Below are 22110 nucleotides of genomic sequence, written 5' to 3' on the forward strand. Positions count from 1 at the left end.
CTTTGGGCACATAAAGATTCTCATTATGTGCTTCTAACAATGGGTTGGGCGATTGTGTGACATTAAAAAACACCATCAGTCAACATTAAGGAGATCCACTGCTCACAGACATCTATAGTGGGTGATGTGAGTGTTGTGAATTGACTGTCTGCTGAACTGAATCCAGTGACCTTGAAAAAGGCCTACTTTAGCTTTTTCATGCTGCTAATCTAAGGTTTGTTCACATACCTCCGCTATCCTTCTCCAGTAAGACTGACTCAGGCAACAGAGGCCTCAGTCAGACATCTAGAGCAGCACTAACTCGATTAAGTCTTTGGTTCACACAAGGGGGATTCACCTCCTCGTGTACAGACTTTACTGGAAGATACATATTCAGAAAGGCCTTCCTGCAAACATATCAGTATCGCCTGTCTCTCTGTCCTACGTGCAGATGCATAAGTTTCTTTTTTTCTAAAGTTTCTTTTGGCGTGGGCTATTGGAAGTGCTATCCTACATTTTAAGCCATCCGCTGTGCATGATGCAAGGGTGTAGACAGGAAAAAAAGGTGGTTGTTATGGTTGTCAGACAGGGTTTGCTGGTGAATGACCTCATGGAAGAGAGTTAGCTTCCCTTCCATCGGAGGCATAAAAAAACCAAAGCTCCATGTGCCAGCTTCCCACATAAACACAAAAGGCCAGCTTTTCCGTTGGTTTTGGGAGCTGTTTGTTGTTGTATATTTAAACACAGTATTATCTGTGACTGTCTTAGAGCATGACTGTAAGCTTTCTAAAATATTAGCCTCTTTTTTTTTTAACTTGTTGAGCCGAAAGAGCTGCTAATGAATTTCCACTGATAATCTTGCACAAGATCAACTCTCTGGCAGTACATTTTGCAGTTGTATAATCTTAATTTACAGCTCTTACATTGTTAAGATAATACTCATCCACGATCTGAACATCTCTCCCTACTCGCTCTCTCTCAGTCCCGTCTATCAGATTTGGGATGTGTTGCTGTTCCTCCTTGCCAAGTAAACAGCTTTGCTTGTGGAGCTGGCCTAAATTCAGTGGATTTGCTCAAGCAGTGTGTGCAGCTTGCTTAAGAGAGAGTAGCTTTTGTGAAATACATTATTAACACATACAATTCAGTTGTACACTACATGGACAAACGTATTGGAACATCTGCTCTACTGTCCAGGGAAGAAGGCTTTCTACTAGATTTTGGAGCATTGCTGTCAGGATTTGATTAAGAGTTAGTGGAGTGGAGTGGATTTTCTAGTTCTAAAAATATTGGAAGAGAGAACCCCTCTAGCACACGTCTGACATTAGGCATTAGTTCATAATAATCTGCTCCAGATAGTCCTATTCTATTGGCAGTACTCTCTACAGACACTAGACAAGCTGTGTGTGTGCATTTGCACATTTGTGTCAGCAATAGCTGCAGAATGCATTCCTTACAAGGGGTGTCCACAAACCTTTAGACATAAAGTGTAGTTTACAAATGTACAGATGGACATTGTTATTGGAATGACCAGTACTGGACGTCTTCCTACAGTACATAATCACATGTTTTCTGTCTGTACAGTAGACACTTATAGCTCAAGCCCTCTTTGTATCACACAGCGAGCCACTGGCTGTAATGAATTTGGCCATGCCACACTTGGAGGAAGATTTGTTGACATGTCAAATAATCATTTCTATTTTTAAAATGACTATTTTGTCTTTCTCTAAAGCAATAAACAGAGAGGTCTGTGTTGGTACATTAAGACTCCAAGGGGACCGGGCCAGGTTTGTCTTTCTCTCAGCAGAGGGGATCTTGTGGAAGCCAAAGAAAAGGATTATTCCACCAAACAACAAAGAAAAAAAAGGAAAATTGAAGGGATGTAACTGAATACGGCATTGGTCGTTCTCCCTCTGGGCAAACACTTGTGTGTTTCTTTCCTTTCTGATGTATTTGGTTTAGTTTTCAATTAGATTAGACTTCCAATATTCTGGTGGGAAGCTAGAGATCCCTGTTTCAGCTAATGCTTCCTCTAGCATGCTGAACAGAAACCAGATCCCTGGGGCTGTGTTGTTGTTTTTTGCTGTCATATTTGGCTTCTTGGATTTCCTTGCTTCAGTCACCCATGGGATTTTTCTCACATTGTCAATGTGATGTGTGCATTACTGCAGAGGTAATGTCTGTTCAGTTTGTTCATAAATGAGCAGAAAAGGGCATCAGGGTGGTGACCAGACCATTGTCCACCTGATCTGCTATGAAATGTTAGTTTTAGTATTGTTGGAAAGCCCGTTATTGTTTCAGGGTGCAAAGTGGTTATGGCCATACATTTATCAAACTTTGCTTTTTGTTTTTATAATTTATTTCTAGTACCCCATTTTCTACCCAATTTGGAAGACAAATGACCAAGTCCCTGTTGATGTGAACTCCAGCCCCTGCCTGTAAAGCCAGCCCCTGCCCTATTTTAACGGCCACTGATGCAGCATTGATAGGTAGCCAGTGGGCTAGGATGAAATCGCAGCTCCTCTGCTCTGATACAACAGCTAACAGATGCCAGGAGGAGGGATGTGGGGAGGAAGTGCCATCAACCCACCCCTGAGTGAACAAAGCTAGTTGTGCTCTCTCTGACTCTGGCTGCCGATGGCAAGCAGCATGACCTGGGATTCGAATCAGCGATCCTTAGATCATGGTGGCAGCGCCTTAGTCTACTGGATCACTTGGAGCCTTGTGAACTGATAGATCAGACCTGATAGATCTGTGCTTTTACTCTGAGAAACGTCTAACTAAATATGGGCCTGGTCTTTATGATATTTGGCTTTGGACGTATAATTGTTGCTATGGACGGACGGTCCTGTTGCATGAAGTAGGCATCTTTCTGACACAAGTCAGGCAGGGGAATGATGAGAAGAACAGAAAAGCTTGAGATCTGAACCCAGAATAAATAGAGCCCAGCAAAACATGCCCTGTCTGCCTTCTGGCCTTCTCTTCCTCAAAGCTTTATTTTTGTGCTGTGTCTCTGGGTCTGAGCAGCAGACACAGCAGTGCCCCCGCCCTTTTTTAGAGGGTTTCTTGAGAGTGTCCATATTTCTATCTGACTAAAACAGACTAAACATGGATTTTACTCTGGCCACATGACCCCTGGTCTTGTCAGCATTTTTCTCTCTCTCTTTTTTTTTACCTCCTCTCTTTCACTCCCTTTTTCTCACTTTACTGGTGCTTCAAAGGATTCCATAGGAGGCCAAGAGCACCATATAAGTCCAAATCTCTGTGTTTTTAGGACACTGTCTGTCATTCTTCTTCCCTGTCCTTTCTCACGCACTGTCACTATACATGCTATAGGCCTATTTATGTGTCTTTAGCTTGCTAAGCCTTTACAGCAAAACAGCATGGTTCTGCTTGGGTTCCTCACTCCCGTAGCTACAAGGCTTTCGTAGTTACTAAATAATTTACAGTAGTTATTCAGTAATAAGGGTTAAGATTAATAAATAATAATAAGCCTAGGGTTCAGGGGGTTCACTGTATCCAGCACAGAGGGGGGAAAGTCAATAAATGAAATAAATAAATCCTCCCATCAGCTAAAGACAGCTAAAATGAATGTTCCTTCCTTAAGTGAATGGAAGAGGGACACGCACTGTAGAGCCAGAGCCATTGTAGGTTTGCTTTTTTTTTTTTTTTGACAGCTCAGGTCGGGGAACGTGTCTGGACAATGAGCCTCTGAAACGAGACTTCCTGTACCCCACAGTGGCTCCGGGGCAGGTGTACGACGCGGACGAGCAGTGTCGTTTCCAGTACGGCGCCTCCTCCAGACAGTGCAAATATGGGGTAAGAAGGATGCAATGCACACTCACTCATGCTCTGGGAATGTAGTCCTTGTATGGAGTGACTGTATTCCTCAAATGCAGTCTGCATGCACTTAGGTAAAGCTGTGACTGTGCTAGCTGTGTAGGAAATGTTTGTCGTCATGCTGTGACACTTCTGCAGGGATACTGCTGGACATAGTGTATTTTTCGTCCCTGTAGTTAAATAGGGCTGTGTGTCAGCAAGAATCTGGCGATATAATGCATATTACGATACAGGGGTTACGATGCAGTATATGGAGATATACTGTGATACTGTAAGCAAGATAATATGTTGCGATCATCATGGATTAAATTTAAGGAAGAACTGTCATAGTATAAATAACACCATCACGTGCATAAACTCTCCCTAAAAGAAAAGTTCAAAATCTGAACAGTGGGATCTGGGAATTGTCTTAGGCAGTTTAAAGTGTCTTAGGCTAGGTTCACACAGCAGGTAAAGTGGTCCAAATCCAAAGGTTTTTTTAGGCTGTTCACACTATATTTTTTAACTGACCTATATTCAACATTCGTCTGAACAGTTTGTGCTTCACATGAAGTTCGGGCTTTAAAAAAAAGCTCGTTATTCAGCCACGGACACTTCTTTGGTTTGCGCCCTTGGTTTCTTTAAACTTTGTTATTATGCTTTTTATTTTCCGTTGACAGCGCCCTCCTGTGGCCCCTGCTGTGGAACACGGAGCAGTTGCGATATGTGCCTTCTTATATAGCTAGAACAGAAACCTAAATATTTATGAGGTCTGTTACCTTGCAAACCCACCACTGAAAACCTCCCTCACTTCTGTTGTCCATTTTCCCCTCTTCTCAGACTGTGTCACATTGCCAGGTATCGGACACACATATGAAAGTGGCTCAAATCGGAACTGAAACTGTCACAAATGACCAAAAAGATCAGAGTTGGGCCACTTTTACCTGCTGAGTGAATGTGGCCATAGAGATGTTTAGTGTGTTGGTCTTCCATCCCAGAACTTGAAGAATAACTTTATTTTTTAATTAATGGATTACAAAACCCTGTCTTAAGTAACTGTGAAAACGGTGCACTGCAACAATAGTCAGCACTAGCATATGTAGCCAAAAGACACATGACTTCTGTCTAACCACAAAAATGTATGGTATTTCACAGTAAAATATTTGGTTGCCTGATCAAACCTGAATCCGAATCTCACCATAGGGTTTCAACACAATGCCCCTTTTATTATCACACATGAGGAAACCATACATGAGTACCACAAGGACGGAGTCATTTCAGACCTCACATATTAGTGTTTCTCTTTTTGCTCTACCTTTAGCTGTGGAGCCTGGTGTGTAGGTACAGTGTATATACATATGTGTGTTTTTTGAAGAAGGATTTTTATAACAATGGCTGATTCAGAACGTGGTTTGGACTCGGGAGAACCAGGCGGATGGTTAAAGAGCTCGGAGGAGACGCAGTGCCGGAGGTCAAGCTATTATTTTTACCACTGACCCAGAAGAGACTGGCCAAAGGAGCGTGATCTGTTCTGCAGGAGGGTCTGCAGCGGAAGAACTCTGTTCTGATGCTCTCCTCCTGAGCAATGAGTGAAAAACCTGTTTGGGAGTCTAGCAACTCAGTGTTTGACTCATAACAAACAAAAAAAAGCTTGTCAAATGAAAGGGATGGAGGCTCTTATAAAAAATACATCATGTTCATTAAGAAATATCAGTACAGGTTCAAGTGGTCAAGTCCTCTCCAGAACAGATGTTACATGAAGCTGATCTTGGAATAGTCCAGATCCCAGACATCTGGATCTGTTATAATTTTACCATGAGCAAGATTGTGTCTGTCTGATAGCTGGGGTTTGCTCTAAATGCTTGAAAATGCATGTTTTATTGTAGTCTAATTATCTAATTAAGTCTAATTATTGATATGTGCCTATTGTATACTTTCCCTTAATGCAGAAAGGTTAATTACACACTAAGGTGTGTTACTCAGGACCTACAGGGACGTCTGTACAAGCTGGTGGGGCAATTCTTTGGTAGTAGAAGTTTGTAGTAACACTTTTGGCCCGCTGGAGGGATTTAGGTTGTTTAAGGGGATAAGCGTGTTTGCCCTTACTCTAAAATGTGAGGTGTTCGCAGTTCACTGGTGTAGCTCGCTCATTGTCTTACAAACAAAGACTATATGCTAGTGCCAATGGGTTCCTGTTCATCTGCTCCAGAGAGTCCTTTTCTATTGGCAGTACTTCTCTACAGGGACTAGACAAGCTCTGTGTATGTGTGTGCATTTGCATATCTGTGTCAGCAATTGGTGCAACTTAACTTTAAATAGCTGAATGCATTCATTAGGAGGCGTGTCCACAAACATTTGGACATGTGATGTATATCCGTTTAGTAATTTATTTGGGTTATTAATTTGGTTTCTTCATACAGCTCTAGTTTAGACCCCTTTAACGACGTCTATTCCATCTGAAAGCTTGCTCTGGGTGGTGACGTAGCCATGCTTCTACTGAAACAAGCCCTGTGTGTGAGAACAGGGAGCGGTGGTCTCATATCCAGTGACTCAGATTATTTTCTCTTCCCTCTGGGATTAGAGCAGAGATTGCCGTGTTGACATTCCCCCAAGGGAGATCAAACGACAGTATGGACTTTGTCATAATAAAGGATAATTGCTTTATTAGCACCTGGGACAGGCTTAGCCGAGAGCCGTTTGATGTTCTGTGCACACATCTTCTCATGTCTTTCAGAGAGCGCCAAATTGGGGTTTCTGACTTTGCCAACTTAATCCTCATCCTTCTTGAAATGATAATGATTTTCTCCAAAGAATAACGAACTTGAGCAAATAAACTGACATGGAGGGGGGCGGGCGGGGGGGGGGGGAGCAACAAACCCACAAAAAAAGGGAGAGGCTGAACGAAGCCAAGAGAATTAATGAATAATAAGGGAGAGTGCATGGCCTAGTATGGCTATGTGACTATCCATTCTGCACCAGAAAAAGAATTAAATTACAAGAGATTACCGAGTTATTTAGTTTCATTGAGAGAAATATCTGACAGCGGATGCTCGTATGCCAAAAAGAGAACCCTGTAATTTTTCTCTTAAGCTCATAACTGTGGTATAGATCAGAATGAAAGACAGTCATTTGAAAAAAAAAAAAAGGCGCAGCATTCCCCTGGCTCAGCTTTATTACAGCATGTAGTGTTAGTGGATTCTGACAATCTCATCTTTTTTGAGCCAGCCATCTGTTTAACACGAGCCTTCGGAGAATTGCGACCACAGCGATGGACCAGGATTTGGTTTGGAAATGCCATTATGGAGTAATGCACGTATTTTTCCAAAAAAAAAAAAAAATCAAGCTAATTGACCTTTGGAAGACAGTCCTAACTGCAGAGATACTTAACAGCGCTCATACTGGTGTACGCTAATGACCAGCAGTGTGTGCAGTTGAGACGGATGCTGTGGTTTTGCTGTAGCAAGAGACGCCTGGCTTAGTGGGAGCACAGCAATGAGCAGTGACAGCTCGCAAGAGAGTTCTGCCGAGTGCAGTCGCACTCCTTAGTCGTTCTGATTTGGCGAGGGTGGGACCAGCTCAATCTATCTGTCTCCCAGACCCCGAAATAGAACAGAACCTCACCTCCGTCTTGTTGTGCTAAGTGGAACAGGCAGCGGTTTTGCAGCCATTGACATAATGAGCTGATTTAGGAAGCCAGACAAATGGTGCAGTGGTCATTGAGACCTTTTCTGTTAGGTCCAACCATTGAGGTCTCTAGGCTGAAAGTAGACGTCATGCTTTTGTACTGTTCCTTTAATTAGCAAGTTTAATTAAAGGGTAACATAAGCTGGCGTAGATTTGTTTAGCTTGTGAGCTGCAGTTTCATTGAGAAACCTTGACCGACATTGACCGACAGTTCCTTGTGAAGTGGAGAAAAGTTATGTTCCCATTTTTAAAGACATTCTGGAGCAGACAGAGTCAGTGTTAATTGCATGTCTTGTCAAATAAACATTTAAATGAAAAAAGGATCAAATTCACCACAGAAAATTTGAAAAAAGAAACATTAAATAAGTGGCCAAATCATTATTAGAAGTATTGTGACTCTGTTACTGTTACTCTGAAGTGAGCGCTTTCCATCAATGTACCTTGAAGTTATGTTCTTGTATAGAGGAAGGATCATCAATACCAGTCCTGGATGGCTTGAGTTAGTTCCTCCAGGCTTAGTAGGTGTGTTTTTACCTCCAGTACTGAAAACCAAGACACATTTATGACTACTAAAATAAAGTAGAAAGTATTGGGACACCTTCTCATGCATTTGGACAGATAGTGTATGTATCTTGGGAGCAGAGGTAGACAAATCAGGTTCAGGAAATAAAGAGCCTCCCTAGGACTTTGTTCCAAATGCATGGTACCTGTAATTAGCTTTAACCAGCTTCAGCAGAAGTGCACAAGCATTTGGAAGGGAAAGAAAAGGAAAGTCCAGAGCTGGACATTTACTTTCAGACCTGATTTTCCACCTCTCTTTATGAGTATTGATGGAGTCTACGAGCTTTTGCCACATAGCATGCAGTAGAGGCAGCCCTGCTACATCATGACCCCACTCTGCTCTTAAATCCACTCTTAAATCCACCAGTGCCCTGGCCATGGCTGTCCTGCCCAGGCCTGTGACCTCCGGTTCCAGGGGTACAGCGCAGGCCAGCAGGAAGCCTTATTGAAAGCAGGCGCAGAGATGCGGCGGCCATAACTAGAGAGAGGCAGTTTGCTGCTTTATTTCATCTGGATGGGCTGGGCGGCTTGTGCCGCTGACTCACATTTACTGAGTAGAGGTCAGAGCTTGTGCTTCGTCCCGTAAGTCTTTTTCATGAGGGCCGCTCCTCTTTCATACACAGTTGTCCTGTAAATCCTTTGAAGTCTGGGCTTTAAAAAGGGCCAAGCGCTCGTTATAAGAAGTTGTGCAGAGCTGGCCTTGTAACGTATGTCCACATTTAAGTCTTTATTCCTTCGTAAAGCTCTACGAGATCCGAGCTCCTCCCCTCAGACCATGGCACACGGTTCGGCGGTAGATTTTAAGACTTAGAAAGAAAACAAGGCTGAAAGTGAGGTGACTTGTTTACAAATGCTAAGAAGATAAAGAGTTTTTGTTATGTCTAGCACTCGTTCAGTGAGGCTAGCGGTTCCTCAGTGTTTTCACTGGTGGAGGAGATATCGTCTTTGTTTCTCTGTGGCCCAAATTCTGGAATTTAGTCTACAGTTGCACTGTTTAGACCACAGACCATGTCTTTTTTGAAGAAGCACATATGCTAGCACAGAAATGGTGCTCGAACTCCATTTTGGCATGATTTGGCATGAACTTTTTTCCTCTCTGGCATGAGTTGACATATTCTGACCAACTTGCTTTTGCCTTCTTTCCTAGGAAGTGTGTAGAGAGCTCTGGTGCCTTAGCAAAAGTAACCGCTGTGTCACCAATAGTATCCCAGCCGCAGAGGGAACACTCTGCCAGACTGGCAGCATTGAGAAAGGGGTAAGTCATCTTCTATATCCACACAAATCAATCACTAGTGTTGACTTGAAATGCTGGAGTATTAGCTGATGTCTGACTTATACTATACTAAACAGTCCAGTTTACAGGTAAACAGTTGGTAGACCTCAGACTAAACACTATATATATATAATTGTGGTTGGTGTGGCGCAACAGATAACACCACCACCTACCATTGCGTTACAACAACACCATGTGGGAGACCAGGGTTCGATTCCCGGTCTGGGTGACTATCCTGTGCTACACCAATAAGAGTCCTTGGACAAGACTCCTAACACTACATTGGCCCTCCTCTGTAATACGAGTAACCCTGTAAGTCGCTCTGGATAAGAGCGTCTGCTAAATGCCATAAATATAAATATATAAGTTACCTTAAGTAACGTAACTCTCTCATATGGGTATCCATTCTAAAGCAGTTCTTTCAAACAGCAGAGGTGCCCAACTTCTCGCTGGGGAACCACACCAGACGTTTTTCTTTCTGACCAAACATAGCTAGTACATCTGGTAATTATAGATGAGATGATTAAGATACTTTGAGGATGAGGTGGGGTGGTGATCATCCAAAATCCTGACTTCACTAACATTATTGTTGCTGAATGCAATCAAATCCTCACAGCAATGCTTCAAAATCTAGCAGAAGGCATCTCCTGGACAGTAGAGAATATTCCTTCAACAAAAGCAGGATAAATGTTTTTATAACACCCTTGATTTTTCTGGAGTACCAATGAATGAGCAGGTGTCCCAATACTTTTGTCCATACAGTGTGTATTAGTGCTACCATTCTGCAACAAATGGTTCTTTAATTATTGGCTATTCTTGGGACCTGCTCATACACAAATGCGCAAACGCTCACAAACGCCTCCCCCACTCCCAGTTACTCTGAGTTGGTCTAGTGGGAATGTTTTGAAATGCCAGGTAGGCATCCCGGCCAGTGGGAAAGAGCCCCCTGCCAGATTAGGGGAGAGAAAGGCATGGGGTGTGGTGCTCGGGGCCAGCTGTGATTATTCAGCCCCCTGCTCATTGTACCAGATCTGGGAATAAGAAGAGCCATTCCCCGCGCTCGCTCATGCACGCAGCGTTTGGGTCACCAGTTCACGCTGCTGCCGGGCCAGGTTAGGGAGACAGTTTTAACAAAGATTACGGCCGCCATTGTCGCCGCTCGTACGATGGCTAAAGGGGAAGAATGAGAGAGGACCACAGGCTGTCGTCCTTCGTTACCGTTAGCTCACTGGAGCCATTCACTGCCAAGCCCGTGTGCGTCGTCCTGGACAACCAGCGGGCCCCAGGTTGAGCCGCTGTGTTTTTTTCAGCGAGTGGCATACTTATGTCTGCCCCTGGCCAGCCTGGCATCAAAGGAATATGAATGTCAGCCATTTCTCACCCAGCGTGTAACGTAGCTGGGGCTTGGAACAGCATGGATTGTGGCGGGGTGGGTGAGAGAAGGTACCACACGTGCTTTCTGAGAGTTGTGAGAGTTCACCACCAAGTATTTATCCACTCTAGTCTTGCTCCTTGTCGACTACACTCTAAAAAATAAAGGTGCTACAAATGGTTTTAGTAAAAGATCACTTTTGGTTTCATAAAGAATTGTTTGTAATAGAGATGTGTGAGTGTTCACCCTCACACATCTCTATTACCAACACTTATTTATTTACCCAAAAGTAAAACTTTTACTGAAACCATTTGAAGCACTTTTATTTTTAGTATTTGTAATAGGGTTTATTTCTAAGAATGAGACCAAGAATGAAAATTAACCAAATGAGTTGTAAAGATGCATCCGTTGTCAGTCTGAATGTGGTGATTGAGCTGCATCCGTTGTGAGATTGATTAATCAAATTGATTCATCTATAGTAAAAATATAAAAAATGTGTATTTATTTATTTGGTCAACAGATTTTGACATGGATTGCCAGTGGATTTGTTTATTGTCTACATTTTGTGTAAATAGTTGATCATTTCAAATGTATTTAAATTCAATGTGGTGAATGCTGATTTTTTTATGATGCATTGAATCAGTTCCTAAAGATTCATAATCAAATCGAATTGTTATGAGGTCAGTGTTTCATGCTCCTAGGTTTGTTCACACAGCAGGTAAAGTGGCTCAAATTTGATGATCTGACCAATTATTGTTAACATGACATATCCAACATCCGTCCGAACAGTTCACACTCCTAAACTGACACACATGCACAGAAGAGCAGTGCTTCACATGATCTGTTTTCTTCTGTTTTCCGCTTTCGATCCTTTCTCTTCTCCTCGTCACACATTAATGAGGAATGTCGAGTTGTATTGTGGTAAAGGTTGCATGAATTCCGATCTGGCTGTTCAGACTGAGTCACATTGCTGCGTATCAAACATGTACCGGATTTCAGTACCACATATGAAAGTGGCCCAAACCTGGTCACTTCATGTGTCTTGAGTATCAGGATTATATCTGGACAAGGTAAAGCCACATAAAAAAAATGCAGGTGTAAACGCAACCAATACGCTTTCAAACCAGACACAAACACTCAAACCACTTCAGGAGGTGGTCTGAGACGCATTTCAGCCACATGTTATAGCAGTGTAAACGCAGCCGCCTCTCTCCAAGACTCATTCAAAACCAAAACCCCTGCCAGTAAAACCCAGTAATAATTATTACTAAAACACCAGTAATAATTGCTGCACAATGAGCGAATTTGCATATTCTGTCCCACACAGCAATCGGATTGCAGTCTGACTAACCGGCGATGCATTTGACTATCAAGTGTAAACACATGTAGCTAAAATCTGTTCAGGATACAATCCAGATACTAGTCACATGAAGTGACCAGGTGTAAATGGGTCACTTCAGTTTAGTTTATGCATTATTTGCCAGTTATTTTCATGCACTAGTAGTTCCGAGTAGATCTTTGCTTTCACAGAACTGCAAATCCCTGGTCTAATCCATCCATGATGAAAGACTATACCAAATTCCTGTCCTCATGTTTTGTCTGAGCAGATCATCTCTGTGTAAAGACAGTGAGCATCACTAGGTCTTGCGTGGAAGACCGATAGGGGCTGCTGAAGCTATGTCAGACCTTTCCAGATAAGACATTCTTAAATGGGTTATTTCTGGCTTTCTCTGTCCGTCTGTCTCACTTTCTCTCTCCCATTGTTTCACCCTCTCTTATATGTCTTCCAGCGCTCTCTTCTCGTTGGTAATCTTGTTTATGCTGTGTCTTAGCACATTACCCTCATTTCAGGTGATAGCAACTGAGGACACAGCTTTGCTCCTTGCCAAGTACTTCCCTGTTGGTGGTGAGAGAGAGAGAGAGAGAGAGAGAGACAGAGAGAGGGAGGGAGGACCAGGCAAAGAGAGAGATAGATAGATAGATAAAGAGAGAACTTAACCTACTGACACAGTTGTGCAGTGAGGACAAACCGTCTCCACTGTCTCCGCTCGCAGGCCTGATGGTTCTGCAGACAAAGGCTGGATTATGCAGGCTTGTTTGGAGAAAGAAGATTCCATTCAGTCTAGAACTTTTACAGAGAGCAGGTTCCGGGTGCCAAGGAGCTGTATTCTTTTAACAATGTGGGTTTGGATTAGGGACACTTGGTGGATGCGTCGTGGTTACGCAGAGAAACACAGCTTTACAGAGTGATTTAGCACAAATGTGGGGTTTGAGTTTGGTTTTATTCTGCGGATCAATCGCATAATAATGGAACAAAATTAATTAATATAATCAGTTTATATTACATGTAATTTTGGACCATTCATGTGTCTCCATTGGCCTTTTCAAATGATGTAAAAATGTAAAAAAAAAAAAGGTTGCAAGGTTTATTTAAGACTGCAGTGAATAATGTAATGTTTTCCATGCTATTTACATTCATGTAGGGATGGGAAATGTTGCAATATTGTATCATATAATTGTTGTTATTGTGATAAACAGTATGCTTTCCCTAGCATATTGAGGATATTGTCAGTGCTTAAAGATCACTGATCAACTACACTTTTCATTACAAACAGTAAAATCAGTCAGATTGAATTGGATGGAAGTACTGTACTCAGTATGTGAGAATATTAAAAAAGTATTTTTTTAAGAATCTGTGGCTACTAGTGCATTTTATCTGCAATCACATGTATTGTGATAAATATTGTGTATCGTGAAAATGTCTATTTAAAAAAATAATATATTTTTACCATATGACCCACCCCTACATTCACTCTCCATTCTGTCCTTTAAACGGATTAATTCACTAACACTATGTCTTTTTATGTGTTTGTGTATAAGTGGTGCTACCAGGGCGAGTGTGTGACATTTGGGACGTGGCCGCAGAGCGTGGATGGTGGTTGGGGTCCCTGGTCCATTTGGGGCGAGTGCAGCCGGACGTGTGGCGGCGGAGTATCCTCATCAATGCGCCACTGTGACAGCCCAGCGTAAGTAGGCAAAGTAAGCCTGACGAGGCCCCCCGTACTATAGCTCAGCCCACACAAGTCACAAAATGGACTCTGAGACTATGCTGACTGTTTAATCTGTAAACCTGGTCAATGCTTTTATTGTCCTTTTGCTCTAAAATTACAAAATTATATAATTAATTGCATGATTATTGAATCATTTACACAATGCCAGAAATGGCAAAAGAAAGGTGAAACTTTAAGGATTTTTTTTAAAGCAACACAGTATTCCCAGTTAGAACTTCATGACATGTAAGTCTTTGTTAGTAAATATTTCCTCTGCTACTTAAAAAACACAAAGTGCAAAGTCCCGATACTGACTGGAATAAGCAATCTGCAGTACTGTGCAAAAGTTTTAGTACCATGTAAAAATTCGAATGAAAAAGCTTCTTATCTGGGCAGTAGCTGTTTATTTCCTCAGTAAAACACTGATATTAGAATAAACACTATGACATTCCTACAGAAAGGCACGCTTTTCCATCACTGTTGTTCGTTAAAGTATCTTCAAAGCTCTCCTCATGGAGTCTAGTATTATTTATAGTACTCCATTAACACCTGGTTTGGTAAATCAGGGCTTAATGATGGTAAATCAGGTGATCTGCTGGTGCTGCTGCTGCTGATGATGATGGAATTGAACACATCCACGCTGTGCTGGCTGGACTGGGGGGCTTCCAGGAGAAACCTGGAGGATCCAAGCTCTGTTCTTCAGACTTGCTCACAAGATCTCACCTACTAAAAACTCTCTTATTGCTGAGATAAACCCCTTTTAAATTTGTGCTTAGGTACCTAAAACATATGCCCAGTACTGTACAATCTCTCAATTAGGTTCTCATCATCTGCTTATAGTGCAGAGTGTTAAAAAAAAATCTGATTTCAGGTTCTGGGAGCGGATTGCAGCCAGCCTTCTATTGTTCTCTTCTACAGTTTGATTTGTCCTTCTGGACAAAAAATGATTACACTGCTGTTCCTGTTGTGTTGAATGTTTCTTGGTCGTGAAACAAGGCTTTTCCCGATTTTTTTTCCTTTCCTTCTCCAACCTTTTCTGTTGTGGCCACAGGAGCTCGGAACTGGGCCGGCTGCAGACAGAGTTTTGGGTTTCGTTCCACGTGCTTGCGGAAATGTCTGTCCTCACACTCTCCCGACAGACTGTGGTGGGGAGTGTGGCCCGCGTAATCTGTAACACCTGTGTAAGGTGATCGGGCTGGGTACCTGAAAGGCGTGGGGAGAGGAAACCAGAGACTTAGAGCAGAGCTGGCCTGGAAAGCATTCATTAAGGAGTGGGTCTTTAGAAAGAGCACAGTCAGGCTTCTGTCCAAAAGAGGGAAGAGAGAGAGAGAAAGAGAGAGAGAGAGAACAGGAGAATGGGGTGGGGGGAGAGAAAAGAGATGGAGAAGAGAAAGGAAAAAAGAGAGAACACCTGAAATCAGTCCAGTCAGTGTTGGCTTGTGGGTCAGTCCAGAGTTTTTCTGCTGGACTGGCAAGATATAGAAGCTCACAGCGGTACACGCTGCCCTGCTGGTCACGGCAACCTGAACACACGCTGAACCATTTGGGATTCCCTGTCAAACAACAGTAACTGGAAACTTGCTTGCGGAACAGAGCACTTCTCTAAATGCTCATGTATGGTACTGAAGCAGAGCCTTATACCAGTGAGAAGATGATTCATGAACAAGTTTTTAGTGGTCTGTATTTGGCACCAAAAACTCTTTGGACCATCTTTTTTGGCCATAACATTAACACCACTGACAAGTGGGGTGAATAACATTGATTATCTTCCTCTACAATGGCATCTGTCAAGGGGGGAATCTACATATTAGGCAGCAAGTCAGTTCTTGAAGGTGATGTGTTAGAAGCAGGAAAGACAGACAGAACTAGACTAGAACCAAATTCTGACGACTAGACGACGGGATCAGAACATCTCCAAAACATCAGGCAGGTCTTATGGGGTGTTTTTTCAGTATACAGTAGTCCAAAAGTCGTCCAGGACAGAACAACAAGTAAACCAGCGACAGGGTCGTGAGCACCTAAAGCTTACTGATACGATCCATCCAACATCCAACAAGACTTAAAGGATCAGCTGCCAATGTCTTGGTGCCAGATACCTCGGAAACTTTCAGAGGTTTTGTAAAGTCCATGCCTCGATTTGTCAGATCTGTCGTGGCAGCACAATGGGTGCTAATGTTATAACTGATCAGTGTATAGTGTATTAGCCATTCTGCAGTGCTGTCTTAACAATAAATCTTCCAGCCAGATCACTATATAGCAAACACTATATAGTGGCTGTGACCGGAAATGGATCCCTGTTTCTTTGTTAGTTTTGCACTACATAAGGAGTGACCATTGAGATTAATCATCAACATGCGTTTAAATTTTGAATTAAAGTCAGTAAAAGCTGTCCATGGAATAAAATTTGACTTTTAAGTTGCTGAGCAACCTAAACCAACTGTTAATGAAGTGCATGGGGAAGTTTGTGACATTGATGGCATCCAGTGGCTCTTAACTAGTACTTGCTTAAATGAGCGGACTCCATTGTGCTCCTTTTTGTTCTGCTGTGACTTTTGCTTAGTAACAGAGAGACTTACAATGTGTTTTGATCCACATTCAGCTCATGTAGTGTGTGTAGTATTCTCAAAATCTCACTTGAATGCCACTTAATGATTAGAAATCTCAGAGCAAAATGGCTGAGCTACTCAATAGTGCTCTCTAAAATATAAATAGACACCCAGTTCAGTCATAGCTGTGAATACTGCATGAGTTAATGAGTGAATCACTCCAAACACAGTATCTGAATCCACATAAGCTAGTCTGTTTGAGATTACTTAGCAATGCAGTTTGCACAGTGCTAATTAAGTGACTGTAAGGTTATCCATTACTTGTTAGTTTAAAATTCTCATAGCTCCAGTGCCAAGCATGTCCTTACATTTAGGATAATGAGACAAGGCTGTTTGTTAGTCCTAGTTCTACATGGTCCTCAGCATCTGACGCTTCTCCACACTAATTTGACCCATGATTTAATGGTTAACCACTTTATGAGTTAAATCATTAGGTGCGCTGCAGAGGGGAAAACTCGGCAACCCATAGGCTTGGGGTTAAGGAGCGATGGGTTAAGGTCAGAGGTTGGGGAGGTGTTTGTTGATGCTGAGGTGGCGTGAAAGGGCAACTTAACCCCACAGATAACAGATGGCTGAATCTGTGGGATCTGATAACCTGCTTTTCGACAGTAATAAAAGTCTCCAGCACCCAAGCCTGACCCCGCTCCTTCCCCCAGGAGGGTAGCCTGCGGAAGGCTTTCATTTGTGCCACCTTCCCCTCCCTGGAGGAGCATCCCCGCACTCATCCATCTCCACTCAGATGTTATCTCAAACCCAGCTGGTGGGGACTGAGTTGAATGATTACTAGCCTCCCCCCTCATGCTGCCCAGAGCCTTTTAGGTGCTTCCTGGGGGTGTGTGAGTAAGTTTGTGTGCGTGTGTGTGCGTATGCCATGTTGATACTGAAGTGACTAGTGTGTTTGGCCCACTAAGCCCATGCAAATGCATTGCAGATGGTCACTGGTGTTGACTGGAACTTGTGTGTGTTGGTATTGTGTGTGTGTGTGTTTAATTTTTTTTAATTCCATGGCCTTCAGCAGGCTGAGGGGTGCTGACAAAGTCAAGAGATTGCTGATCCTGATGAGTCTGTTTCGTTCTGATTTTTTCCAGGCCGTCTGGTGGAGGGAAGTACTGTCTTGGGGAGAGGAAGCGCTACAGGTCGTGCAACACTGATGTGAGTTGCTTCTCTCTGCTGTCTCTCTTTTGCTGCTTCATATAAAGGGAAGCGTTTCCTCAAATGTCTTTGGTAAAAGGTTTATATTTGAACAAGCTAAACACAAATATAGTAATTTGAAAAAATTAGGACACCCAATTAAAAACTGTTTTTTTTTTTTACATATTCAAACATACAATCATGTGGAAAACAAATTACCCCCTTTTTGGATTCTATGGCTTTACCTGTCTGGACATAATTAAAAACATCTGGTTCTTAGAAGGTCTTAAAATGAGGTAACTACAACCTCAGATTCCACCATGTCATTATTGATTCAACGAAAACTAGGCCAAAATGCAGAGACAGTGTGTGAAAAATAAAGTAGACCCTTACAGCTTTCATAGGAATTAAGAGGGGAAGTAGCAGTCAGGTCCTGCTAATCAAATGCCCTTGATTAATTGATCATCAAAAAGTGCATTTTTGGAGCATTCAGGTGTGTGTTATGACAGTGCCAAGAAGAAAGGACATCTGCAGTGACCTTAGAGAAGCAACTGTTACTGCCCCTCAATCTGGGAAGGGTCATAAGGGCACATTCCAAACAATGTGTAGTCCATCGTTGTACAGTGAGGAAGATTATTCACAAGTGGAAGACATTCAAAATCTTCCCAGGGCTGGACGTCACAGCCACTTCAAACCAAGGTCACTGTGCAAAGCTCAAAGAAGTAGAGAGCCCAAGAACCCAAGAGCTACATCTCAGACTCTACAGGCCTCGGTTAGCATGTTGAACAAGTATGGCTTATTTGGAAGGTTGTCAGGAGAAAGCCTCTTCTTTTTAAAACAGAACATGGCAGCACAGCTTAAGTTCACAATGTTGCATCTGAACAAACCACAGGACACATTCAGAGGTCTTAAGAGTCCATGCCTCAAATGATCACATCTGTTGTTATAGCGCAAGGGGTCCCAGTGCTAATGATATGGCTGATCAGTGTAGGTTTAGATGTACTGAAAAAGTGTTAAATCACATTTTCATGACTTTAGTGATGGAAACTCTGTTTAATGCTGAGGACTTTACTTAACCTGACTCCAACACTGAAGGCCCTTTCACACTGACGGAAAAATGCATGTTTTAAAAACGAACACATACAGAAATGGTGTCCGAAACTGATGGACTGTAACGCTGCGTCAGTGTGCGTCATATGGGGCTTGCTTGATTTTTTGCATTATCGGATGCATTAAAAATCAGACTGACCAATCGGAACTCCATTGTCATTGTTGAACACCAAACAAATGAGCATGAAGATATGGACAGAACAGATCACCCTGCTTCTACCAGAACACAAAAGCTTGCCGGACAAGCAAGTTGCTGATTACGGAAATGAAGAGGTTAACCCCTTAAAAGCCTAACTTCTATTACCAAAGAATAGCCCAACCTGTTTGTACAGAAGTCCCTGTAGTTACTTACTGTGTAATAAGCCTTGCTTTGTTAAGTGGTTAAAGAAAATCAGTGGCGAAGCGTAGTTGACGAATTTTGGGAATTTATAGAGACTTCCTTTAAGTTGGTCTAGCTGCATCCTGGTCTGTTCATGTCAACAAAGAACCTTAAACAGCTATACGCTGTTCCGGGTCGATAGGTTCCCTGTAGTTCGTTCGCTCCTTTTTAATGACAGAGGCAACACGCAGAAGCAGAGCCTCAAACTCCCCCATTGACGTATGGAAATACCCCCTGAATAGTTGGTTATACAGCTTAAATTCTTAAATGAGGTGGTGAACTCTCCATGTTGTTGTCTTGGGGTGAATGGGGTGAACCCAGTTTGTGTGATGTTTAGGTGCAGCAAGTAAAATGACCGTCACCACTGCTGCTGCTGTTGCTACTCGAGGAATCCATCTCTTCTACCTTCACCAGCGTCTTCCCGCGATTTCAGTGTTTTGACAAAAAAAAAAACGCATGGCACTTGGTGTTAAATTGTGTTTTTCAGCTCTGATCTGAGATCAGTTTCGGTGCAGTTTACATTGGGTTTTGGTAGTGAGAGAATGTTAAAAATTGGTATGAACAGGAGGAGATGGACCCAGAGCAGAAGGGATACAGCCACTGCTGCAGCTGGTGTTTTAATGCAAGCTTGCTGATAGCATTGTGCTGTCTAAATAAGGGGGTTTGTTTTACATGCGCACATGGTTGCTCTCTCTATCTGTGGCCTGTTTCTACCCCAGTTATTAAAGTTATTCATTGCCAGATGGGCTTTGCTGCATCACCCGAGAGTTGTCAGACTTGCAGAGTTCAGATACAGATGAATAGGAAGGCTGCGAGTGCTTTTTGAATTTATGAAAGGAGAAGATCTAGTGCTTCAGGGCCCTTAATCAACTGAAGTGCGTATTGTCTTGGGTTTTGAAATGTACATTGATTGATTTTGTTACTGTCTGTTATTTGAGGCATAAAGCATAGACCATGCCTCAGAAAATCCTTTTGTGTTATATTTAGCATCACTCAGCTTTAACTGTGTGATCCATAGACTCAAGTCTTTTTTTAATGGTTAAAATATGAAGTAGAGAGAGCAAATATTTGTGAGTCTGGAAATGTGCATTTCCCCTCCCCATCTATTTCAAGGTGGCCTGTTTTTCTTAAGGTGAAAATTGAGGCCGTTAGGGGGCCTCGGGGCTATTCTACCACAAATCTTAAAAATAACAGCTCAGAGCAAGCAGTGAATGTTTAATCTGGAAAACAAACACCATGCCCCAAATCACTATTTCATCCTCCCATAGGCCCTGCGTCCAAAACAAACGGATCATGCATGGCCTAGGATTTGCCTGTGACATTAGGTCGGGTCTAGAACAGCCCCAGACTGCAGACAGCAGGCTCAGGCATGACGCAGGGCAGTGAAAAACAATGCTAGCAACACAAGGCCTTGACATGATTAGCCTCATGACCCTCTGGAATCCAATTGAAGATCTCTGAGGAAATAGCACTAGGGCGAAGGCCGCTCCTCTTTAGACTGGACTCGGGGGCTGTTTTGGGGTGTTTCTGTCCAGTGCCTGAATTTATTATGACTTAAGTCATGGAGGATGTGGCCCCCCGTGGCTATTGTTCGGCCCAGAGCAAAAGTCAGCTTGTTCTGCTTCTCACAACAATGAGCTAATCTCTCCTGCCCCCTCCTCCCTGGCTATCGCGCTCCCTTCCCTCTCCCTCTGCTGAGTGCATTCGATTTCTGTGATCTGGCCACTGACATCATGACCATGGGGTGATAGTGGAGGCACTATGGAAGGTGACTGTCAGCAATCGGGACTGGGGCATCAAAAGCTACATACAGGGCTATTCAGGTCGTAATTGTGGAGTCCAGGAACTTTCAATTAATATAGACCAGTGAGGAGTAGTTTTATATTTAATATTCCATATTTCTTTGCTTTAGAAATGACATGTATTGGTTACATTGAACTTGTTTTCTTGTCAGATAGTCAGAAACCCTGTATGTGTGATTCAGTGCAGAAAACCAGGGCTCAGGCTGAACTGAATCTCTTTGGTGCCATCTATTGTCTTCTTAGCTTTAGCCTCATCAGCATTAATCAGCCTAGAGAAATCTTCTTCCTTACCTGCATAAGCACAAGTCATGGGGTCTTGGCATAAATAGTTCCCTTTTTAACAAGTAAATACTTCCCCTTTAACATGTAATGCAGATGCACTATATGGACAAAAGTATTGGGACACCTGCTTATTCATTGTTCTTCTGAAATCAAGAGTATTAAAAATGATTTATCCTGCTTTATTGGAATAGCTGTCTCCGCTGTCCAGGGAAGATTTTCTACTTCTTTGAGCATTGCTGTGAGGATTTGATTGTATTCAGTGACAAGAGCTCTACCTCACCTCATCCCAAACCCATCCCAAAAGTCAGATGGATCGAATGGAGCATCACCACTCCAGAGAATACAGTTCCACTGCTCCACAGCTTAATGCTGGGGGGCTTTATAGCCTCTAGCCCATGCCAGCATGCATTGGTGCCAATAGGTTCACGTTTATCTGCTTCAGATAAACTTCAGAGTCCTGTTCTATTGGTAATACTTCTCTACAGAGATTAGACAAGCTGTGTGTGTGCATTTGCCCATGTGTAAGCAATGGGTGCAACATACAGTAGCTGAATGCAATCATTAGAATAGGTGTCCCCCAACATTTGGACATATAGTGTATCTTGAGATCCAGAGGCCATCTGAATTACAGCTGGGCCATATAATCAGTTCTAGGTTGATTAAATGATTAACTGACATATTACTTCTTTGTCCGCCTGCAGGCCTGTCCAGCAGGGTCACGTGACTTTCGGGAGAAGCAGTGTGCCGACTTTGACAGCATGCCTTTCCGTGGGAAGTACTACAACTGGAAGCCTTACACTGGAGGTATGTTACAAGCATGCAAAGAACAACAGGCAAAGAAAGCAGGACAGTGCTGTGGGTTGTGGCTGTGGATGACATGGCTGGGAAACTCTTCAAATCTCCTGCCATAGCATTGGTAGGGCTTAGGGCATGTGGACACACACATATACACACAGAGCAAATGTGCAGTGTGGTGGTCACTAACAGACCACACTCTCCCATGAAGCCTTCCCAGAGTCAGCGCTCCAGTGACAGTATACATATCAGCCAGCTCTGTGTACCCTG

At 42.8% G+C, this 22110-nt stretch overlaps 1 protein-coding gene across 1 annotated transcript in view; it reads left to right on the forward strand.

The window, feature by feature from the left end:
• The window catches only part of adamts6 (ADAM metallopeptidase with thrombospondin type 1 motif, 6), a 72517-nt gene that overhangs the window by 24583 nt on the left and 25824 nt on the right, over positions 1 to 22110 (forward strand). The window contains exons 11-15 of the mRNA XM_072658828.1: positions 3654 to 3795; positions 9188 to 9295; positions 13566 to 13711; positions 17430 to 17493; positions 21747 to 21849. Of these exons, the coding sequence (XP_072514929.1) occupies positions 3654 to 3795; positions 9188 to 9295; positions 13566 to 13711; positions 17430 to 17493; positions 21747 to 21849 (563 nt within the window). The remainder of the gene's footprint in view (positions 1 to 3653; positions 3796 to 9187; positions 9296 to 13565; positions 13712 to 17429; positions 17494 to 21746; positions 21850 to 22110) is intronic.

Source organism: Salminus brasiliensis, chromosome 16 (assembly GCF_030463535.1).
Source record: "Salminus brasiliensis chromosome 16, fSalBra1.hap2, whole genome shotgun sequence".
Lineage (NCBI taxonomy): Eukaryota > Metazoa > Chordata > Actinopteri > Characiformes > Bryconidae > Salminus > Salminus brasiliensis.